This window comes from Bufo gargarizans, chromosome 2 (assembly GCF_014858855.1).
Source record: "Bufo gargarizans isolate SCDJY-AF-19 chromosome 2, ASM1485885v1, whole genome shotgun sequence".
In the NCBI taxonomy this organism is placed as follows: domain Eukaryota; kingdom Metazoa; phylum Chordata; class Amphibia; order Anura; family Bufonidae; genus Bufo; species Bufo gargarizans.
In genome coordinates this window covers 714,637,991-714,661,788 of record NC_058081.1, presented here as the reverse complement: position 1 = coordinate 714,661,788, position 23,798 = coordinate 714,637,991, and the positions used below count along the sequence as shown (strand labels likewise).

The 23,798-nt window shown below is 49.5% G+C and overlaps 1 protein-coding gene across 2 annotated transcripts; it reads left to right on the top strand.

Moving 5' to 3' along the window:
* The first annotated feature begins 195 nt into the window (after positions 1–195).
* On the top strand, positions 196–17,110 carry HAUS5 (HAUS augmin like complex subunit 5). 2 transcript variants are annotated; one of them, XM_044278673.1, is made up of 20 exons: positions 196–253; positions 753–852; positions 948–1,013; positions 1,135–1,167; positions 6,250–6,274; positions 6,535–6,667; positions 6,776–6,923; positions 7,010–7,088; positions 7,171–7,250; positions 7,588–7,645; positions 12,109–12,293; positions 12,738–12,792; positions 12,889–13,034; positions 13,146–13,308; positions 13,678–13,758; positions 13,890–14,035; positions 14,342–14,456; positions 14,536–14,674; positions 14,899–15,031; positions 16,528–17,110. In XM_044278673.1, the coding sequence occupies exons 2-20, from the start codon at positions 755–757 to the stop codon at positions 16,652–16,654; spliced, it is 2,010 nt and encodes a 669-aa protein (XP_044134608.1). In that variant the 5' UTR covers positions 196–253; positions 753–754; the 3' UTR covers positions 16,655–17,110. The 2 variants fall into 2 exon arrangements, with proteins under 2 accessions (XP_044134608.1, XP_044134609.1); XM_044278674.1 differs by lacking the exon at positions 196–253 and having other exon boundaries at positions 948–1,020.
* The last annotated feature ends 6,688 nt before the right edge of the window (positions 17,111–23,798 follow it).

Below are 23,798 nucleotides of genomic sequence, written 5' to 3'. Positions count from 1 at the left end.
ATTTATATATATATATATATATATATATATACTAGAGTATAATTTTTTATGAAATAAATATAGTATATGCAGTTCTCACCACTGACCACTAGATGGAGCTCACGTATTCTAGCAGTCCCTTTCCAGACGAGTGTGGTGCGCGAGCTCCCTCTGCTGGCGGAATGTGAGAACTGCGGCGCCGTGACGTAGAATAACCGGAGATGACACGTTCAAGTCGCGACAGAAGCTACAGGCGGGAAGACTGAAATCTTGGGTGAGAAGAGTCGGGATTAGTTTATTGCAGGGCGATAGCGACCGTTTACTGGGGTTTGTAGGTCATGCTGAGTCTTGTAGTGCTCACTGTCAGAGCTGTGCTTGGCTTTGTGGTTCCACAGATTCCTTTGCCATCGTGTGTAGCTTTTAACTACAAATGTTGGAGGTCGTAGTACCACGTTAGTTTTAGGCTTTCAGCACTGACAGGAAATGATGGGGGTTGAATTTTCCAACAGTCATGCGCATGCTGAGGGTTATAGTTCTGTGTTGCCTACCTTTTGCTTTCGTATCTGCGTGCAGCCAGAAGAATGTGCCAAATCCGTTTTTTGCAACCTGTTTCAAGATCTCTGCTTGCCGAAAAGTGAATGGGAGCAGCAGCCGTCTGCAGCCAGAGGCTGGATTTGTGCGTGTAAACTGACAGCAAGCAGAGCTCTTGAAATGACAGTTTGTTCTGCGTCATAGTCACGAAGTGGCGGATGTTGGGTGTTGTTGTCTTGCAGGGATGGACCGCAGGAGTCTGGCCCAGGAGCTGCGGCGCTGGGTGGTGGAGGAGATGGGGCTCCCGCAGCAGAAAGCACCCACCGAGGAAGTGCTGCAGAGGTGAGGAGCGGGCGCAGAGAGGTGACACACACCCCCCCTTTCCCCCATTCCCCCAAAAAATACAATCCCACCTGACACGGTTTTCTGCCTTGCAGACTCTTCCTAGTGCAGCGTGCCTCCGACATCTGGAAATACGTCATCCGCCATGTGCGCAGCCAGAGGTGAGAGGTCAGCGAGCCCCATTTAAAGGGCCAGTCTAATATATCTGGGGGGGCGCGCATCAAGAATGACTTTAGACCTTATTGCAGAAGTATTCACACCGTCTAAATTCTCTCTTTGCAGGACTGTGAAGAACATTGAAGGGAACCTGCTCTGGTATCCTTACAGAATCCATCGTTTGCCGCTGCCGCACGAAGAGACGCGCACATTGTGCCGTTACTCCGACCCCATAAACACACAGGCCGTATGTAGTCCGCATTTTGCTGCCAAGAATAGGACAAAGCGATGCAGAAAGCAGATGGAGGATCCGATTTCTGTCCGTGTCCTATACTTCACCGCAAAATGCAGACCCATTGAAGTCAACGGGTCTGGAAAAAAAACGGATACAATGCACAAAATCCATACGGGCGCGTCCATGAGGCTCCACAGCCTGTAGATTATCATTTCCGTTGGTCGTTGTGGACCAGGAAGATCAGGATGAGCAGTGCGATAGGAGACCTTTTCATACCGAGCTGAAAAACTAGATGCAGTAAATCTGCCCTTGATTCTTACAGTTTTCAGTCATCACTGCGTTTCTAGCATGCTATTCGTGAACCCGGATGAGTAGAGCTTCCGGTCGCTGTTAGGCCCCTTTCACACGGGCGAGTTTTCTGGCGCGAGTGCAATGAGTGAGGTGAACGCATTGCACCCGCACTGAATCCGAACCCATTCATTTCTATGGGGCTGTGCACACGAGCGGTGATTTTCACGCATCACTTGTGCGTTGCGTGAAAATCGCAGCATGCTCCATATTGTGTGTTTTTTCACGCAACGCAGCCCCCATAGAAGTGAATGGGGCTGCATGAAAATCGCAAGCATCCGCAAGAAAGTGCGGATGCGGTGCGAATTTCACGCATGGTTGCTAGGAGACGATCGGGATGGGGACCCGATCATTATTATTTTCCCTTATAACATGGTTATAAGGGAAAATAATAGCATTCTGAATACAGAATGCATAGTACAATAGGGCTGGAGGGGTTAAATTTTTTTAAACAAAAAAATTAACTCACCTCATCCACTTGTTCGCACTGCCTGACTCGTCTTCTTTCTTCTTCTTTGAGGACCTGGGAGGAAAAGGACCTTTGGTGACGTCACTGTGCTCATCACATGGTCAATCACATGGCCCATCACCATGGTGATGGACCATGTGATGAGCGCAGTGACGTCACTAGGGATCGACCGATATTGATTTTTTAGGGCCGATACCGATAATTTGTGAACTTTCAGGCCGATAGCCGATAATTTATACCGATATTCTGGGAATTTTCATTTTTGAAAAAAAAATAAAAAAATTCCCACAAATCTGCTGAAAATTAATGTTTACTGTTAATGTGTATTTTTATTTTTTTGTAAATCTTTCTTTTTCATTTATATTTAATATTTTGGTGTTTTTATTTTTATTACTTTTTTTTTTTTTTAACTAACTTTTAGCCCCCTTACGCTGGGTTCAGACCTGAGCATTCTGAAACGAGCGCTCTGTATGCGCGATTGTACGGGCGTTTACAATCGCGCATACAGAGACTGGCGTTCACACAATGTCGCGCGTTCCCGAATTTCTATGTGCGGGAACGCGCGACAAACGCCCCAAAAAAAGCTCAAGCACTTGTTTGAGCGTCGGGCGTTTTACAGCGCGATCGTACGCGCTGTAAAACGCCCAGGTGAGAACCATTCCCATAGGGAATCATTGGTTCTTGCCTGTTGTGCGTTTTACAGCGCGTAGGAACGCGCTGTAAAACGCTCAGGTCTGAACCCAGCCTTAGGGACTAGAACCCTTGTCCTATTCACCCTGATAGAGATCTATCAGGGTGAATAGGACTTCACACTGTCCCTGCTGTCCCTTCAATAGCGTCCTGGCTGCCATGGTAACCGAGCGGAGCCCCAGCATTACACTGCTGGGGCTCTGATCGGAGGAGCAGGGGAGAGGGAATCCTGTGGGGTGCGCACTGCGACTGGGGTGGGGGGGGCGCACCACTGCTTAATACTGGGGGGGAGGGGGGGCGCACTGCGCCACCAATGCTTAATACTGGGGGGGCTTGGGGGGGGAGGCGCACTGCGCCACCAATGCCTAATATTGGGGGGGAGGGGGGGCGCACTGCGCCACCAATGTCTGATACTGGGGGGCTTGGGGGGGGCGCACTGCGCCACCAATGAAGCTTAATCTCACATTTATTCATATACAGGAGGCGGGAGCTGCAGGATCACATAGCCGGCTCCCGACCTCTATGAGCTGTAGCTGCGATCCGCGGCCCCTGAGGGTTTAACTACCGCAGATCGCAGCTACAGCTCATAGAGGCCGGAGCCGGCTATGTGATCCTGCAGCTCCCGCCTCCTGTATATGAATTAATGTGAGATTAAGCTTCATTGGTGGCGCAGTGGCCATAGCTCCTCCCCTCCTCTTGTCCCCTGTCCTCCCATTGGCTGGAGCGGCAGCAGCAGCACAGGGGGAGGAGACACTGCTTCTTCTCTCCTGTGCTGCTGCTGAGGGAACACGGAGAGCGCTGTCAGCAGCGCGATCTGTGTTCCCCATACGCTATCGGAATATCGGCAAAATAAATGCCGATACCGATAACGTTCAAAATCCTGAATATCGGGCGATAATATCGGTAAATCCGATAATCGGTCGATCCCTAGACGTCACCAAAGGTCCTTTTCCTCCCAGGTCCTCAAAGAAGAAGAAAGAAGACGAGTCGGGCAGCGCGAACAAGTGGATGAGGAGAGTTTAATTAAAAAATATATATTTAACCCCTCCAGTGCTATTGTACTAAGCATTCTGTATTAAGAATGCAATTATTTTCCCCTCCCCCACGACAGCACCACTGAGAGATGGCTCCGCCTCCATGGACAGGAAACCTGTAGCATAAAAGGGTGGAGCCGCTCTCCCACCTCAGTGAGGTTTCCTGTCCCTGGAGCAGGAGACTTGTAGTATTTTCTTGCAGGGACCCATGGCTTGGAAATCCTAGGAAAGCCTAGAGAGCCATGGGTCACGCCAGCCCTTACCAGTTCGTTGCTGAGGGACGGGAGTTGGTCCGGGCCAGCTGCTGCTCCTAGGGGCTGAAGACACCGGTCCCTCAAAGGAGAGGCCCGAGTGTGGCCGCGAGGCAGGCGGCGAGGGGGAACATGCCAGAGGGCAGACATCCCTGGCGCGCACCCAGCGGGGACTGCGGGCAGACGCCGGGCAGTGGAGCGTGTCGGAGCGCCAAACCGGAAGTCGCAGGAATGACGTCGATTATGACGTGCGTTCCACTGACGCGACTTCCGGTTCCGGGCCGGATATAGGAAGCGTTTTGCGTTCCAACAGATCGGAACACAGCGGCGATCAGTTGGAGGATAGCTGTGCTCTCGGCTGGACAGAGGAGGACCAGAATTCGGCCAGACTCCCCTTTTTTCTTGCAGTGAGAGGTTGGCAGCATCTTGGAGGCGCTCCCAGGGAACATGCGGAACTCTCAGAAGAGAGGTGCTGTTCCCTGTGCTGTATTGACTCTTCTATTCCCTATACCTCCAGGGTTATCATGGAGGAGATGTTTCCCATTTATGCGAGAATATGGAAGAGATTCCTTTCCTTTTCAGGTATAGACACAGAGGTCTGGCCTGAGAAAATCTCCACCAGGCAGGTCCTAGAATTCTTACAGAGGGGTCTGTCGTTAGGTTTGGCCAAGAGCACTTTGAAGGTGCAGGTTTCGGCCCTCTCAGCATTAAGTGGTAGGAGTCTGGCTATGGATCCCTGGGTAGTCAGGTTCTTTAGGGCAGTAGATAGGGTTGCACCTGTCAGGGGCCCCAGGTTCCCCCCCTGGGATTTAAACTTAGTTTTAAAGGCTTTGACCAGCCCCCCCTTTGAGCCTATGGTGGAAAGTTCTATTAGGAATCTTACACTAAAATTAGTCATGCTAATAGCATTAACTTCGGCTCGTAGGGTTAGCGAGCTTCAGGCAGTGTCCATCAACCCCCCGTTTATGTCCATACGGGAAGATAGAGTGATTCTTAGGCCAGATCCAAAGTTTATCCCCAAAGTACCTTCTAGAACTAATAGGGTACAGGAAATTGTCTTGCCAGTCTTTTTTCCAGACCCAAAAACTGAGGAGGAAGATAGATGGCACTTATTGGACGTAAGACGATGCCTGATCCATTATCTGGAAAGATCAAAAGACTGGAGAAAAACCTCTTCCTTGTTTGTATTATTTGCGGGGGCTCGGAAAGGTAATACGGCCTCTAAGAGTACTATTGCTAGATGGATACGAGAACTTATTTCTCTAGCCTATTCGTGTTCTGGTCTTTCTCCTCCACTGTCCCTGAAGGCTCACTCTACCAGGGCAATGTCTACCTCCTGGGCAGAAAGGTCCAATGTTTCTATTGACCAGATCTGCAGGGCGGCCACATGGGCTTCTCCTTCTACCTTTTATAAGCACTATAGGCTTCAACTCGACTCTGTTTCTGACCTCCTTTTTGGTACTAAGGTGTTAGAAGTGGTCACCCTCCCTTGAAGTTCTATGTAATCTCTCTCAGTGGTGCTGTCGTGGGGGAGGGGAAAAATGATGATTACACTTACCGGTAATCGGATTTTCCTGACCCCACGACAGCACCCGTCTAATTCCCTCCCTAAGGTGGTGGTTGGTGAAGAAGTTCACGTGGTGTGATGCAAAAAAAAAAAAATAAATAAATGTGTGTGTATATGTCGAATTAACCAAAAGGGGAGTCCCTCTCATGCTCTGTAAACCCACTGAGGTGGGAGAGCGGCTCCACCCTTTTATGCTACAGGTTTCCTGTCCATGGAGGCGGAGCCATCTCTCAGTGGTGCTGTCGTGGGGTCAGGAAAATCCGATTACCGGTAAGTGTAATCATCATTTTTCCCTTATAACCATGTTATAAGGGAAAATATTAAAATCTACACAACACCGAACCCAAACTTCTGTGAAGAAGTCCGGGTTCGGGTATCACATTCAGTTTTTGCATTGCACTCGTGCGAAAAAAAAAACAAAGAACGCAATCGCATACAAAACTCACCCCACTCGCAGGCAAAATCGCACGATTTTCCCGTGACGCATCCTATCCGGCCTTAGGTGAGAGAGTGTTTGTTCCATCTTTGCAATGCTAGACTAGAACATGTAGCAGTGCTGAACTTGTTTGTGCAGAGTTTCTGTTCGGATCAGATCCGCATGCGCATCACGTCCGTTGCTGTGTTTTTTCCTGAACCCGAGGCCTCAGGTATCAGCAGCTGCAGCACACAGAGGTGAGGTTCTTCTCAGAGGTGGTCGTCTCACACCCCTAGGGGCTTTCTTCCACAAACAGCGCCACCCCTGTCCACAGGCCGTGTCCGGTATTGTGGCTCAGCTCCATTGAAGTGCTGAGCTGCACTACTGCACACGGCCTGTAGACAGGGGTGGCGCTGTTTGTGGAGATATGCAGCCGTTTTGGATGTTGAATGTCATGGTGGGCAAGAGGGGCAGGGGCCGGGTGGCTATAAAGGCAGAGTATGTTTTCGTTCGGCAGGCGCAGCGCTCCGTAGAGGAGGAGCAGCAGCAGCGCAGGAAGCAGCTGTGCCAGGAGATCCTGGAGCTGCGCTCCGAACTGCAGCATCTCCAGGAGCAAGTCCAGAGCGCCGAGAGAGATCTCACCAGCCAGGGTAAGAGTCGAGTGCGTTAACTATTCGCGTCCGTTAACTATTCGCGTCAAAAGTATTCCACCCCTGTCACGGATTTTTAAACCGGGCTTTTTCTCCCTGCCTTGGTAGAACTGAACAACCACAAGTCCCAGGATTTCTGCCGTCGCTCGCTGCTGCTCCGTGCATACAACAAGAAGAGGGAGGAGGAGTGGGGGACCCTGCGGGAGAGTAACCTCCGGATCCAGTATCTCCGCGATCAGCTGCAGGAAGTCAGCAGGTGGGTGTGAATGTCGCGCACGTCCAGCACTGCTATGTCACTCTGAGGTGGGAACACTTGTCACGTGTGGTATGTTCCTCCCGCAGAGCGTCGCAGAGGGAGACCGTATTCCCAGCCCTGGATGCAGTGTCGGCCTTGGACACCTTCCCAGAGCCCGAGGTCCTGGTATGTGTGGCTCGGGTCACCGCTTTCCCGGTGAATGTTTGTCTCGCCCGTAATCCCTCTCCTTTTCTGTCCACTATATTAGAGAGACGTGCGGGAGGTCTGCCAGATGCGTTTGAAGTTCTTGCACTCCCTTTATGACGATACCGTTTCTGGCTCGTTGCTGTAAGTGAGGAGATCCCTTCCCATCAGCTAGTAATGTCTGTATTCCCTTTCTGGGCCGTTGTGTTAATCTTCCATCTGCTGGTCATGTCTTCTCTTCCTAAATCTTCTGAGCTTAAAGGGGATGTTCACATCTCAAACACTGATGGTATATTGCTAGGATAGGCCACCAATGTCAGCTTGGTGCAGGTCCCACCTCTGGGACCCGCTCCTATCTCCAGAACAGGGCCACTGAAGTGAAGGAGAGCGCATGCGCAGCACTGTTATGTATGAGAGTGCTGGAAATAGCTGTTTCCTACTTACCCTGGTCCTGATTTTCTCCTTTCATGTCACTGCTCAGGTCTGGAGGGGAGGATCTGCGCTCATTGGCCCACCAGCAGTGGATGAGTATGGCGGAGGTGAGTCAGTGGAGGGGTTTGTGTTGTTGTTGTTTTGTCTTTTTTTTTAATCTGTGTCCTTTAATCCAACACTTTACCTGCTAGTCCAGCACAAGTCTGGTTTTCTGCATGATGCACTGATGTAAATTCCCCTAATAATCTGGTAGCTTCCCTGAGGAACAATGAGCAGCGGCGCCTGCAGTTTTTCCAACTGATAGTTTGGAATATCCAATAATCCGGCAGTTTTAGGCATTGCCAATCGTTATCATGATGAACCCTATTAAACCAGGTATACTGCCTAGTGGGGGCTGATTAAAACGATACCTTTCTTTTGTCTGTTTGTTAAAAGCTGATATATTGCTGGTTTATTCCCAAGCACAATATATGATTATGAAGCCACCAGTAATCGTTAATTTCTAACGATAATTTGTTTTCCCTTAGTCCTAACAGCAGCACAGATGGGGTTAACTGCCCCCCGTGGACTGGTAGGACCGGCGGAATTTTTAATGAGCCCAAGAGTAACCAATGAAAGAACTCCAGCTCCCTTAAAGGGAGGGGGTTCGCCCCCCAGCCCACCGTGTCTATAACAAGAAAGTACTTTAGGGTGGGAAATTTGTGTGCTGCTGTTAGGACTAAGGGAAAACAAATTATCGTTAGAAATGAACGATTCCCTTACGTCCTACCAGCAGCACAGATGGGGAGATAGCAAGAAGAATCCCCTAGGGAGGGTCCTCATGCCTGGCAGAAATTAAGAACTGTCTGCTCAAAGGCCGAAAACTCTGCTACCTTAGCATCTATTCTATAATGAGAGATGAAGGCTGATTTCAGAGCTCCAGGAAAAAACGCCTTAAAGATTAACTCTAGGGGGAGAAGATTTCTCCCCGCGACAGAGGTAGCTGCGCCCCCAATAGAATGGGCCCTTACACACTCCGGAGGATCTAAGGATTGGGAGGTGAAAGCTTCCCCAAAGGTTTCCTTGACCAGCGACTAATAGTAGTTTAGACGCCTTACGGCCTTTAAACTTACCGGCAAACAGGAAGAAGAGGTTCTCATCTATCCTGAATTCTCTGGATCTATCCACATAGATCTGGAGGCATCTCGATATGTCCAGAGGATATCTGACTGGAACATCAGAGGAGGAGGAGGAGGGGAATAATACAGGTGGAGAAATTACCTGATTGATATTTTGAAAGGTTGGAACCTTAGATTTAAAATTAAGGTAGATATCTTAGAAGGACTCTGTCCTGTAGAAAAAATAATATATGAGTGCAAAGCGGAAAAGCCCTGCGGCTTAGAAATTCTTTTGGCTAAAGTAATAGCCAGGAGAAAAACCACCTTAAGAGTTAAAAACTTAGCTTGCCTCCTTCAAGGGGGGGGGGGGGGATGCTAACCCCCTGAGAACAACTGACAAATCCCATTGAGGAACGTGTTTCAGTATTGTAGGCTTCAATCTTTCCGCTCCCTTAAGGAAGCGTTTGATGAGCAGGTCCCGAGAATATGGTCTGTTGAGACAGGCCGAGATGGCAAAAACTTGGACCTTCAGGGTAGAGGGGGAGAGACCTCTGTCTATCCCATCCTGAAGGAATTGTAAGATCGCTGCGAGGCGCGGATCTGCAGACGCCACCTGGTTGGGGCTACACCAGAAGGTGAAGATCCTCATGATCCGGGAGTAGGCCTTCTTGGTAGACTCTGCTCTGGAATGCGATAAAGTTCTCAGGACCGACTCAGAGAGCCCATCCACTCTGGGAAGGGACTGATCAACCTCCAGGCTGTCAGGTTGAATCTGGGCAGAGATGAGTGTCCCACGACGCCAGGGTCTGCTCTGGGGGGAGTCTCCAATATTGTCCCCGACTCATCTGAATGAGCTGGGTAAACCAGGATCTCCTGGGCCAAATGGTATGATGGCTATTACCGAGGCCTGATCCTGACAGATTTTCATCAAAACCCTCGGAATCATGGAAAAAGGAGGGAAGATGTACGCCAGCCTGAACCTCCACGGTATTGTCAGAGCGTCTATCGCCAGGGGGTTGTCCTCCCTATATAGGGAACAGAACCTGTGTACCTTGGCGTTGAACCTGGTTGCCATGAGAATTACCTCTGGCATCCCCCATCTGAGGAATAACTGTTTCTTTGAAGATCTTCGGATGCAGTGACCATCCCATGGTCGGTAAGCCGCGACTTAGGCGGTCCGCGATGACGTTGAGGGAGCCTCGGATGTGAGTGGCGGATAGATGGGATAGGTTCAGCTCTGCCCACCGCAGAATTACCCCAATCTGACAGAAGGGGTAAGGATCTTGTGCTTCCCTGCTTGTTTATATAAGCACAGCAGACATGTTGACTGAACTTTCACTGCTTTGCCCCGAATCTGAGGGGCGAAGTGAAGGAAGGCTAGACCCATCGTCTGCTGGAACTAGGGTGCGCCTGGACAACTTGGCTATAGCCATGTCCACCTTAGGAATGGAACCCCATGATTCCACTAAGGATTTAGCCATCGGAAACATCTGTTTGAATCTCCGGGTGAGGACTGGGCCTTTCTCCGTTTTTTTCCATTCTGTGCGCATCACAGAAAGGAGGGTCTCATCCGCCTTAAAGACTCGCTGGGTCCGACAGGCGGGATCGGAGGACTCCCCTATGTCAACATCACAGTCCCCCGACCTGATGGACTTCAATAGCTTCTGTGTTTTTTCTGGAGGGAAAAAACATGAAGTAGATTCTTCCTCCTCAGAGGAAGATGACCCCACAGAAAGGGGGGTGGGTCTGACGGTAGGGTCGGCAACATCCATGGGCGTCTGGGAAGAGCCAGGTAGTCTCTCATTCAGCAGGGTTACGACCCCCTTGATGGAATCATCCACATACGTCTTGGCCCACTGGTACATGTCCTGCATCGTGGGTTCCTTAGCAGAACCGGAACAGCAACTGTCGCACCTGGAATAGGGGCAAAAATCGTCTAAAGGCGTATTGCAATCATAGCAGGCCAGGTGTTTCCTCTTGGTCGCCGATTTTCGCTGCTGGTCTGGATCTCTAGGAGAAGCCATAGCTGAAACGAAGAAAAAGGATTAAAACATCCCTAAAAACTCAAAGGGAGTTTAACACCTATGTAACGGCACGAACCAGAGGAGTAAGACAGGCAAAATAGAAAATATTAGAAACTGAAAATTCAGTAAATAGCAGAAATTCTCAGTCGGCACAGGAGACTCTGGAGCTAGCTTATCAAGCAGCGCAGCCAGAGACCGACTGAAGGAACTCGGGGAGCTTAAATAGCGAAGCTCCGCCTAGGGGAGTGGTTTCCTGTGACAACCCTCCTCCTAAACGACACTGCTGAATTAAACCCTTAATAAGATCTTTTTTTTTTTTTCAAAAAAACTTATGCCTAAGTGAGGAGAGCCCTCACATCACATCCCCCCCCCTGTGGAACAGAACCCGGCTGGCATCCTCAGTAAGTTTGACCGAGGACGCCAGTCATCTAATGGCACAAAAAGTTTTAAGGTGTCCCATATTTTTCACCCTATAAGACGCACCTAGGTTTTAGAGGACGAGACTAAGAAAAAAATGTTTTCATCTGACCCCCAATGTTAATAAAGCCCCCATGTGAATCGGACCTCACCAACGTATCTCTCCTGCTCCAGACGTTGCCGTCGCTCCTATCATCCAGCTCTTCTTTTTCTTCCTGCCGCACTGCTCTGTGACACAACGCCGTTCAGCGCGCGCCGACGTCCTCACAGCAAAGAGAGCGGCCGAGGAAGACCAGAAAGCGGTGAGTACAGAGCCTGGAGAGCGCTGCATTCACCGCTTCCCGGTCCTCGTGTACTAAGGAGCACTTCCAAAATGGTAGTATTCGCCCCATAGGACACACTGATATTTTACCCTCCCGTTGGGTTAGGGGTGCGTCTTATAGAGCACAAAATACGGTTTACATAGGTTCATTGCTACAACTGAAAAATTGGCCTGGAAAGGAAGAAGGGGTAAACACTCCGGTAAAAGAGACGCATGTGCCTTTGTATATTTCACACACACAGTCCGCTAAAACTAATAAATATTTTTTTTATTTTTTTATGAAAGAAAAAGTGGGAAAAGTGTGTCGTCTGCTATATTATTGCTAAAACTAGTAACTATAGCTATAACTTTATTTTCTTTTTTTCACTTTATTTTTTATCAATTTTTTTTTTACTTTTGATTTACAGTATTTTTTTTATTTTTGTAATAAACAAAATAGTGAATTGAAAAGTGTAATTCATAGACTGCAGGATCACATGTTATAGCCAGCAGGGGGCGTTCTCGCATCCAGCATCTTCATGGTGACCACAGTTGTCAAAGGGCAGCACGGTCGCAGTGATCTGCAGGAGACGCCGGCAGATCGTCATGTAACCTGATGCTTTTATATGAGCTTACCGCCACCATGTATATATTTGTGCATCGGTAAGTGATTTTATAATTATTTCTTGTTAATTTACACCCGCTCCCCCCCACATTCATATATTCTGCAGAAGCTCTGGAGCTCGCACCCCCCGAATCACATCCTCGCGTCTCTAGAGCATCTCGCCTTAGAGACCACCCGGGACATGAGAAGACTGCAGTCCTCACTGGCCACCGACCCCACAGAGAAGTCCTGCAGCATTTCCGACCCCACATGCGATCCCCATGAAAGGAGAGAGAACCCGGAGACGTCCAGGTATGCACGGTGATCACCATGTATCACGTGACCAGCTGAAGGTTTGTTACAATGTCTAAGGAAATCCAGCACAGATCTTTCCTAATAGTTTGTTACAATGTATCAGTCTGGAGTCCCGGCTGATCAGATCATGGGATTGTCAAGATTAGAGGCGATGGTGACAAACCCTCAGCTGTCATTTATTCCCCCCACACACACACTTTTGTAATTCCACCTGCATCCTGCAGGGGTCACTGTTGATTTTCTTCCATGACACAACCCTTACTTCTGGCCACTCCAGCAGGGGGTGGTCACCCAGCTTTCCCAGGCTGCAGAATGACAACTCTTACTACATTACTAGGCAGATAGGCTATGCAGGACCCTGGGAAAGCTGGGTGAGCGCTGCAGTGGTGGCCGCCTTGGTTCCCACTGTCCATGCTGGTATATTTACTCCTGTATTCGCAGGGGCGTGCGTCAGGATTCTTTGGGTGTTCTCCCTTCCTTCAGTACTCTCATCCAGGTGAGTGCCTGCAGGTCACAGTCTGTTTATTGGGGGGGGGCACTTAATTCCTATAGATGTTATTGTTTATCCACTGCTGGGGGTCATTCTCTGCAGGAGGGGTGGTCGGAGTTGGTGAAGGTGACGTCTCACCTTCGCGGCGTTCAGCGCCAGTCGCAGGAGCTGTCGGCACACTTGGCGGATAAGATTCAAGAGATCCACAGGACGCTGTCCGGTGGCAGCGAGCTCTCTGCTCTCAGCAGGTAGGGGGCAGTATAATGACGTGGAGGGTAACACGGCAGTGTTGTATAGGTTACGCAACCCTAAAAATAGACCACCCCCCCAACATGTCACACCTGGGTAATCTGTCGCAGGGAGGCGTTTGAGGCGGAGCTGCGCTTGGTGCTCCTGCGCGGATGTCAGGACGCTTTGCTGCGGGAATGTCGGACGCTTCAGGGGAAAGCTGCGGACAAAATGCAAGAAGCGAAGCTCCTGCAGCAGCAGCAGCAAAACATCCAGGAATCGTGTCTTCTCCTGGTGAGAGGGGTTTGGGGGGAGCTGGATATCACGGGTATCGCTAGGATATGCCCCTACTGTCAGGTGCGGGTCCCACCTCTGGAACGTTCACCTATCCTTCCAGTGGAGCCCGTAAAGTGACGGAGGGTGCACAGTGTCTGCATTCATATATTCAGCGGGGCGCTCAGCTATTTTCGGAAGTCCCATTGAGATGAATGGAGGGCGGCCACACATGCACCCTCCGTCACGTTATGGGCTCTGTTCTAAGGATAGGTGCAAGTGCCAGAAGTGGGACTCGCACCTGTCAGACATTGAGGGCATATCCTAACAATACGCCCCCTATGTCCACGATGCGGCAGCCCCTTTTAATTTTAATGCCTTTCATTACAGGACAAGAAACAAAAACAGATCCAGGTCCTGATAACGGGGAACTCCTCCTCCAAGACCCAGATCCGGCGCGGTAGCACGGAGGTGAGGTCATGTGACTCCGGGGTATCAATGGTGAACTCATTCTGTATGGCGGGGGAACGTCATGACTTACGTAATTGAGTACATGGCGGGGGCGCCGCTGATCTTTGTGTTTTCTCCTCCCGTCTCACAAGGTGAAGAAATACATCCAGGAGAAGCTGGTCCCGCTGCCTCAGGAGGTCGTCCAGGAATCTCAGAGGCTTCGAGATTCCGTCATGAAGGATGTGAAACACTTCTCCGCCATGTCGCTCCCGGCGCTGCAGAAAGTGTGCGCCGACGGGTGAGCGTCTCGTCTTTCTGGTTACAATTTAATGCTTTATGCTCCAGTCCCGTCAAGAGCTGCATTCGCATTTCAGCCGGCTGCCTCTTCCACACTGTGCGGACACAACACCCCTGCATTGTGGGAGATGTAGGGTTTGGTTTGCTATGTGTCTGCCGCCATTGCTGCAGAGCATGCTCCGTACAGACACGGCACCTTGGCTGCTGCCCCCAGCTGGATCAAGCCAGAAACTGGCCACATTTTTAGGTGCAGCTCTGGCAGTGACTAGAGTAGCTCACATTCTTGTTCGTCTTGTGTTGTGCGCAGGACTAATCTGTTCCCAGCACAGGAACTTTCCATCAATCGTCTGTCAAACCCACAGTTCCCTTACTACCCCGTCTACCAGGGGATCTACACCAGCGTGGGGCTGCCGCTGTATAAGGTGAGACCTCTGCACCAGCACACAGTCACGTAGCCTCAGCTGTAGGACATGCAGGTGATGGTCGTCTCCTTCCTCTCAGGCCCCGGAGACCATTCTGCAGCACGTCGCGGAGATGAAGAGGCTGCTGCTGTCCCTGCGCTGCCGGTCACGTAGTCGCATTCAGGCCGTCACCAAACTCCAGCGACAGCTCCGTGAGAGCCAGAGCCCCGACATCGACAGTGAGTGGAGCATACATTGTCACAACTGAGGGTTCGTCACAGTGTATCAGTCCTAGAGATTCCCCTGTCCTCTAAGCACATCTGTAGCACTAATCTCTGCCCTGTCCCGATTGTCTGTTACAGTGTATGGGTCTGGAGTGCTGGCTGTTTAGCTCGCCGGGAATTGTCCAGACTGATACATTGCAACAAACCCTCCACTTTCTCTTTTTTTCCCATCGCTATAGCCCTGTTGCAGCTCCTGTCCACACACTACGCCCAGCAGATGGATCAGCTCGTTCCTAAACTGCAGCGCCTGACCCAGCAATGCGAGAAAAGCCAGGAGCACGGGAAGGATGTGCAGGCCGCTGTGACCTACTGGTGAGTGCACGCTGCGCATGCGCTTTTCAACTGGAGCAGCTGCTCTTAAAGGGGACACTGACTCTAAAATTCTGTATCACTGAATGATATACAGCACAACTGCGCTGGGAGGGGGCTGTCACTTTATCACAGCGTCAAATCGTCTCAGTACTGCAGCAGTTACCCCTTTTAACCCCTTAGTGACCATCAATACGCCTTTTTTACGGCAGGGTCTCCCGTTCATCCGAGAGCAGGGGTTTTGCTCTGACATGAGAGCCGAGCTTAACCGGCAGAAGCGCCAATCCGGGCCGTTTAACCCACTACATGCCACAGGCAATAGCATCCGTGGCATGAAAGCAGTTACAGAGGGAGCGGACTCCCTCTGTTTCCCATCCGCACCTCGCAAATGAAATTGCAGGTAGGCCGGGGCCTAGTGAAGGCCCTAGGTCTGTCCCCAGCGTGTCCCAGCAGGCTGTGCCTCTCTGGTGCAGCCTGCTGGACAATGTCAGTATAGCACTGACATTAAAGGAAATCTGTCACATGGATTATGAATATAAAAGTCAAACTATTGCCATGTAAAATTTCTTGATGTACCCCTCATTCTGTGCTTCTGGCTTTCATTTTTGTGTAAATCCACACTTTTTGTGTTATGCAAATTAGGGTTTAAGGACGCCCGCTCTCCATCAGAGCCCCAGCACACCTCTCCAGGGCCGAAACTAAACGCCCACACCAGCACTGTTTGCCGCCGCTACGTCATAGAGGGGATGTAACTCCGCCCAGATGTGCCTCTTACAACGCCCCACATATTGCTGATCCAACGCCGAGAAATCTTGCACAGGCAGTCCGCAGTATTGCACCTGCGCGAGATTTCCCAGCTTTGGATAAGCAGAATAAAAAAACATCAAGTAGTGTTATGTACCCCAGAATGATACCAATGAAAACTACAGGTTGTCACATAAAAATCAGGCCCTCACCCAGCTCCGTAGAAAGAAAGATAAAAAAAGTTATGGGTCTTGGCATGTGGCAGTGCAAAAACATTTTCGTCTTTTATTGGAAATGGGTTTTTATCGTGCAAAAAGTAGTAAAACGTAAACTAACTATATGCATTTGGTATCCTTGTAATTGCACTGACCCAGTCAGTAAAGTTATACTGTTATTTAAAGCGAAAAATGAAGACTTTTTTTTTATAACGTAAAAACTCAGTGGCAGTATTTCTGTTTGTTTTTTTTTTGTTTTTTTTTCTTCCCCATGCTACCCAAAATTACACCATTAAAAACTACACAACTCCCGCAAAAAACGAGCCGTCATACGGCTACATAGACGGAAAAATGAAAAAGTTATAGCTGTTGGAAGGCAACGGTGAAAAAAAATCACTTGGTCAATAAGGCCCAAAACAGGCTGATCACTAAGGGGTTAAGTACTGTGACCTGGTAACCTCTACAGTCCATGGGGCGTGGGGTCTCGGAGGTGAATTATGTCCCCCCCCCCACATTGACCATCTTCTTTCCTTGCTGTAGGTGGGAGCAGCCGGCTCAGCTTTGTCTACCATGGGAGCAACAAGGAGGCCAGAGCCTGCGTCAGTGGCGAGATCGCTGGACGGTGGCGGTGACGGCGCTTCTGAGGGCGTCGGGCGGCAAGGCCTGAGTGTTTTTTAAGTTGAGGGAGGGGAAGAGGGAATATACCAATCTCATTGGATAGCTGAGATGATGAACTGTAAGACCACCTGCCTCGTGGCCTGTATGTCGCCACCTAGTGGTAATATAGCAGTAGTGCAGCGGCTTCTCCGTGATGTGTATAGAATGTGTTTTATGATGAAAACGTAATCGGGGTGCGGTTGGTGATCCGTTCATTTCACTGGGTTCCTTGTCCTCCTTGGCTTTCACTATACCATGCTGTAGCACTGCACAGCGAGACCCCCACCCAGCCGCCTTGCATTCAGCATATTGGGGGGGGGGGGGGGACCTGCAGTACTGGGTGTGAATCGTCCAAATTCCATCCCACACATTAAATGGCTTTTCCACGAAATACATCTTCACCGTCCCCGGAGCAAGCGACCGTTGTCCAATCTTGTATCAATAAAGCTCATTCACTGTTCTACAATGTTCTGTCAGACTTTGATCAATTATTTGCCATTTGCAAGACCTCTGCTTGATGTCAGTGAATTGGAAAAACAAACAAACATTAACAACCAGAGGCTTAAAAATCGCCCAGCACTAAAGGGGTTGTCCAGGATTTTGATACTGATGGCCAGGGCTGTGGATTCGGTAAGCCTTAGTTCTGACTCCGACTCCTGCATTTCATCATATTCTGACTCCAACTTAATAAATGGCCGGTAATTTAGTAATACATTTCTTGCAGTAAAAGGTGACATTGGTCTTTTTCTCACCAGCATGCAGGTAATCAGGCGACTTGGCGTATTTATTGGAATACAATCTGACATTTTCTAGATTCCTAGAAGTAAATATGTGAATTTAATAACTAGAAAACACTGTTCTACACAAAATAATTGTAAGATATCGATGAATTTATTCTCAGAAGTTAGAAAACACTGTATGTCTGTCCTGGAAATGCAGAGAATCCTGCACAAGTCTAAATTGGAATAAAAGAAACCTGTAAGAATGCAGATTGTATACTCAGTGCTGCCATGAAAGGATTATCTGGGAATAAATACATTTTTCACAGGAGTCCATGGCCTCTGCTATGGAAAGATTCATACTTACGCGCTATCCACAGCGCCGCTCTTTTATGTTCCGCTGCTGCATGCTGGTTCCCATGTGTCCACCTTCTGCTGCTGTGCGCCGGCTCCCGTGTGTCCATCTTCTGCTGCTGTGCGCCGGCTCCCGTGTGTCCATCTTCTGCTGCTGTGCGCCGGCTCCCGTGTGTCCATCTTCTGCTGCTGTGCGCCGGCTCCCGTGTGTCCATCTTCTGCTGCTGTGCGCCGGCTCCCGTGTGTCCATCTTCTGCTGCTGTGCGCCGGCTCCCGTGTGTCCATCTTCTGCTGCTGTGCGCCGGCTCCCGTGTGTCCATCTTCTGCTGCTGTGCGCCGGCTCCCGTGTGTCCATCTTCTGCTGCTGTGCGCCGGCTCCCGTGTGTCCATCTTCTGCTGCTGTGCGCCGGCTCCCGTGTGTCCATCTTCTGCTGCTGCGCGCCGGCTCCCGTGTGTCCATCTTCTGCTGCTGCGCGCCGGCTCCCGTGTGTCCATCTTCTGCTGCTGCGCGCCGGCTCCCGTGTGTCCATCTTCTGCTGCTGCGCGCCGGCTCCCGTGTGTCCATCTTCTGCTGCTGCGCGCCGGCTCTTGTGTGTCCATCTTCTGCTGCTGCGCGCCGGCTCTTGTGTGTCCATCTGTTGCGCAAGCAGATATAGACAAGGTGGCAAATCATAATATGGTGGTTATTATGGGGGGCTTTACGCAGATATAGACTGGGAAACGGAAATCTATATCTCATAAAGGAAACAGGTTCTTGGCAATAACCAAAAACAATTACCTTTCCCAACTGGTTCAGGACCCGACTAGAGGGACGGCCATACTGGACTTAGTATTAACCAATAGGCCTGACAGAAGAACAGACGTGCAGGTTGGGGGACACCTGGGAAATAGTGACCATAAAGTAATAACCTTCCAATTATCATTCAAAAGAGCGTTTCTACAGGGAGGAACAAAAATACAAAACTTCAAAAAAGCTAAATTTAGCCAACTAAGGGCTCTTTCACACTTGCGTTCTTTTCTTCCGGCATAGAGTTCCGTCGTCAGGTCTCTATGCCGGAAGAATCCTGATCAGTTTTATCCTAATGCATTCTGAATGGAGAGAAATCCGTTCAGGATGCATCAGGACGTCTTCAGTTCCGGAACGGAACGTTTTTTGGCCGGAGAAAATACTGCAGCATGCTGCGCTTTTTGCTCCGGCCAAAAATCCTGAAGACTTGCCGCAAGGCTGGATCCGGAATTAATGCCCATTGAAAGGCATTGATCCGGATCCGGCCTTAAGCTAAACGTTGTTTCAGCGCATTGCCGGATCCGACGTTTAGCTTTTTCTGAATGGTTACCATGGCTGCCGGGACGCTAAAGTCCTGGCAGCCATGGTAAAGTGTAGCGGGGGAGCAGCATACTTACCGTCCGTGCGGCTCCAGAGTGACGTCAGGGCGCCCCAAGCGCATGGATCACGTGATCGCATGGCACGTCATCCATGCGCATGAGGCGCTCTGACGTCACTCTGAAGCGCCCCGGGAGCCGCGCGGACTGTAAGTATACCGCTCCCCACTACTACTATGGCAACCAGGACTTAATAGCGTCCTGGATGCCATAGTAACACTGAAAGCATTTTGAAGACGGATCCGTCTTCAAATGCTTTCAGTACACTTGTGTTTTTCCGGATCCGGCGTGTAATTCCGGCAAGTGGAGTACACGCCGGATCTGGAGAACGCAAGTGTGAAAGAGGCCTAAGAGAGGCCATAGGCCTAACTAACTGGGACAAAGTCCTCAAAAATAAAAATACAGTCACAAAATGGGATATCTTTAAAAATATCCTAAAATCTCATTGTGAGAGGTACATACCGTATGGGAATAAAAGATTAAGGAACAAAAAAAAACTATGTGGATAAAGAGAACTGTAAAAAAAAAAAGCAATAAATGACAAAAATAAAGCATATAAATCACTGAAACAGGAGGTTAGCACGGAAGCACTGAAAAACTATAAGGAAAAAAATTGAACATGTAAAAAACAAATAAAAGCGGCCAAACTAGAGACCGAGAGATTAATTGCCAAAGAGAGTAAAACTAACCCTAAAATGTTCTTCAATTATTATATAAATGTTAAAAAGTATAAATCTGAAGGTGTCGGCCCTTTAAAGAGTAATGAGGGGGGCGTCACAGAGAGCGATGAGGAGAAAGCAAAGCTGTTAAATATTTTTTTTCTCCAATGTATTCACTGAGGAAAATAAACTGTCAGATGACATACTGAATGTAAAAATAAATTCCCCATTAAAAGTGTCCTGTCTGACCCAGGAAGAAGTACAACAGCGACTTAAAAAGATTAAAATAGACAAATCGCCAGGACCAGATGGCATACAGCCCCGTATCCTAAAGGAATTAAGTAATGTCATAGCCAGACCCTTATTTCTGATATTTGCAGATTCTATATTGACAGGGAATGTCCCATGGCAAATGTGGTGCCAATATTCAAAAAGGGTCCAAAAACAGAGCCTGGTAACTATAGGCCGGTAAGTTTAACATCTGTCGTGGGTAAACTGTTTGAAGGTTTTCTGAGCGATGCTATCTTAGAGCACCTCAATGAAAATCGTTAATTTCTAACGATAATTTGTTTTCCCTTAGTCCTAACAGCAGCACAGATGGGGGTTAACTGCCCCCCGTGGACTGGTAGGACCGGCGGAATGTTTAATGAGCCCAAAGAATAAACCAATAAAAGAACTCCAGCTCCCTTAAAGGGAGGGGTTCATCCCCCAGCCCACCGTGTATATCACAAGAAAAAAATGCTTTAGGGCGGGAAATTTGTGTGCTGCTGTTAGGACTAAGGGAAAACAAATTATCGTTAGAAATTAACGATTCCCTTACGTCCTACCAGCAGCACAGATGGGGAGATAGCAAGAAGAATCCCCTAGGGAGGGTCCTCATGCTCGGCAGAAGCAAGAACTGTCTGCCCAAAGGCCGAAAACTCTGATACCCTAGCATCAATCCTATAATGGGAGATGAAGGTTGATTCAGAGCTCCAGGAAGCTGCCTTACAGATCAACTCTAGGGGGAGAAGACTTCTCTCCGCAACAGAGGTAGCTACGGCCCTTGTAGAATGGGCCCTCACAAACTCCGGAGGATCTAAGGATTGAGAGGTGAAAGCTTCCCTGATAGCTTCCTTGACCCAGCGACTAATAGTCGTTTTAGACGCCTTACGGCCTTTAGACTTACCGGCAAACAGGATAAAGAGATTTTCATCCAACCTGAATTCTTTGGATCTATCCACATAGATCTGAAGGCATCTAGATATATCCAGTGGATGTCACACTGGGACATCAGAGGAGGAGGCAGAGAGTAATACAGGTAGAGAGACTACCTGATTAATATTCTGAAAGGTTGAAACCTTAGGTCTAAAGTAAGGTAGAAATTTTAAAAGGACCCTATCCTGTAGAAACATGGTATATGGGTATAACGCGGAGAAAGCTTGTAGCTCCGAAATTCTTTTGGCCGAAGTTATGGCCAGAAGAAAGACCATCTTAAGTGTTAAAAATTTAAAACTTGCCTCCTCCAAGGGTTCAAAGGGGGGGGATGCTAGCCCCCTGAGAACAACTGACAAATCCCATTGAGGGACGGGTTTCAGTATTGTAGGCTTCAATCTTTCCGCTCCTTTAAGGAAGCGCTTGATGAGAGGGTCCCGAGAATATGGTCTGTTAAGACAGGCCGAGATGGCAAACACTTGGACCTTTAGGGTAGATGGGGCGAGACCTCTGTCCATCCCATCCTGAAGGAACTGTAAGATCGCTGCGAGGGGCGGATCTGCAAACGCCACCTGGTTGGAGCTACACCAAGAGGTGAAGATCCTCATGATCCGGGAGTAGGCCTTTTTAGTAGACTCTGCTCTGGAATGCGATAAAGTTCTCAGGACCGACTCAGAGAGCCCATCCACTCTGGGAAGGGACTGATCAACCTCCAGGCTGTCAGGTTGAGTCTGTGCAGATCTGGGCAGAGATGCGTGTCCCATGACACCAGGGTCTGCTCCGGGGGGAGTCTCCAATATTGTCCCCGACTCATCTGAATGAGCTGGGAAAACCAGGATCTCTTGGGCCAAAATGGTATGATGGCTATTACCGAGGCCTGATCCTGACGGATTTTCATCAATACCCTCGGAATCATGGAAAGGGGAGGGAAGATGTACGCCAGCCTGAACCTCCACGGTGTTGTCAGAGCGCCTATCGCCAGGGGGTTGTCCTCCCTGTCTAGGGAACAAAGCCTCTGTACCTTGGCGTTGAACTCGGTTGCCATGAGATACTCCTATGGCATCCCCCATCTGAGGACTAACTATTTGAAGATCTCCGGATGTAGTGACCATTCCATGGTCGATAGGCCGCAATTTAGGCGGTGCGTGATGACGTTGAAGGAGCCTCAGATGTGAGTGGCGGATAGATGGGATAAGTTCAGCTCTGGCCACCGCAGAATTACCCCGATCACAGACGGAAGGGGTAAGAATCTTGTGCCTCCCTGCTTGTCTATATAAAGCACGACAGTCCTGTTGTCTAACGGGACTTTCACTGCTTTGCCCCGAATCTGAGGGGCGAAGTGAAGGAGGGCTAGCCGGATAGCACACATCTCGTGGAGATTTGAAAAAAGATGCCACTCCTGAGGAGACCAGGATCCCCGAACTGGGGACCCGTCTATATGAGCGTCCCAGCCTACTAGGGACGCGTCCATGGTCAATATGAGCCAAGCTGGTTGGGTCATAGACTTCCCCTGTGGTAGATAAAACCACCCTGTGGGGGAAAGTTGGGACTGGTTGAATAGGGGGCACAGGGAATCTAGCCCCAGGGGGCTGCCGTTCCGTTTGTTTAAGACCTCCGACTAAAGGGGCCGGAGGTGCTATAAAGCTCAAGGGACTGCATCCACAGTCGCTGACACGAGCCCCACCATCTTCATGAGGGTCCATATGGAGACTCGTTGTGGTACATAAGGGACCCTTACTAGGTCCTGTATCCGCATTCTTCTTTCTGGTGTCAACTGGAGGGACATCTCCAGAGAGTCGACTAAGAATCCTAGATGACGGATAGAAGTCGAAGGGCTCACGTTCGACTTCAGCCAGTTGACAATCCAACCTAGGTGGAGCAGAAGAAAAAATGCGACATGAAGAAGATGGGAAAGTAGAGGCCAGATGTCCAAGTAAGGGACAATGGTCAGATCTTGGAGTCTCAATGCTGCCACTACCGATACTATGACCTTGGTGAAGGTCAGGGGGGCAGACGAGATTCCGAAGGGAGGGGCGGCAAACTGGAGATGTCTGCCTACTCCTAGTATCTGGACCGTGATCGTGAAAAATTTCCCAGCCTTGAGGTCCAGAATGGCCATCACCTCCCCAGAGCTGAGGAGGTGGCTGACCGACCTTATAGTTTCCGTGTGGAATCTGGTCCTCCTTAAAAAGGGATTGAGAAGTATTCAATCTATGATCGTCCGAAGATCTCCCGTCTTCTTGGGAACCAGGTATACTGGAGAATAAATCCCTAGACCCTTCTCCCCTGCCGGTACCTCCTCCAGGGTTCCCTTGGAAAGGTAGTCTTGAACATAGACCTCCAAGATTCTTTGTCTGGCCGGCAAAAAACTGCGAGTAGCAATGAGTCTTCCTGGGGGGAGAAAAACAAGGTCTATTAGATTGCCTATGGCAACGATATTTTGGACCCAAGGATGCGGGATTTCTTGGGCCCATAAGAGTCTGGATAAAAGACGCCCCCTTAGAGGGAGGTGGAGAAGGGGTACGGGAAAAACCAGAAGTGTAACGACAGGGATAGCAGGGCTTATCCAAGAGCCTCAGAGAGGCCCATAGTCAGGAGGTTTGTTTTGCCTCCCTGGTGGGTTTACGGGAGCGCCTAGAAAATTTTCTAGGCGGCCCCCCCCAATCTCTGCGTCCAACCTGCTGTCCTGGCCGGCCCCCGCGGGCTTGTCTACCCCTGCCTCGAAAGGATTGTTGGGGGAGACTCTTCCCCTTTTTATCTGAAAGACCCTCCATAATGGTGTCTAATTCAGATCCGAATAGACGGCCAGGTTCAAAGGGGAGCCCACAGAGGTTATACTTGGACG

Coding starts and splice junctions, on each gene's coding strand:
- HAUS5 (XM_044278673.1), top strand. CDS start 755: ATGGACCGCAGGAGTCTGGCCCAGGAGCTGCGGCGCTGGGTGGTGGAG. Junction 13,759..13,889: donor TCCGGCGCGGTAGCACGGAG/GTGAGGTCATGT, acceptor CCGTCTCACAAG/GTGAAGAAATACATCCAGGA. Junction 14,675..14,898: donor CCAGAGCCCCGACATCGACA/GTGAGTGGAGCA, acceptor CCATCGCTATAG/CCCTGTTGCAGCTCCTGTCC.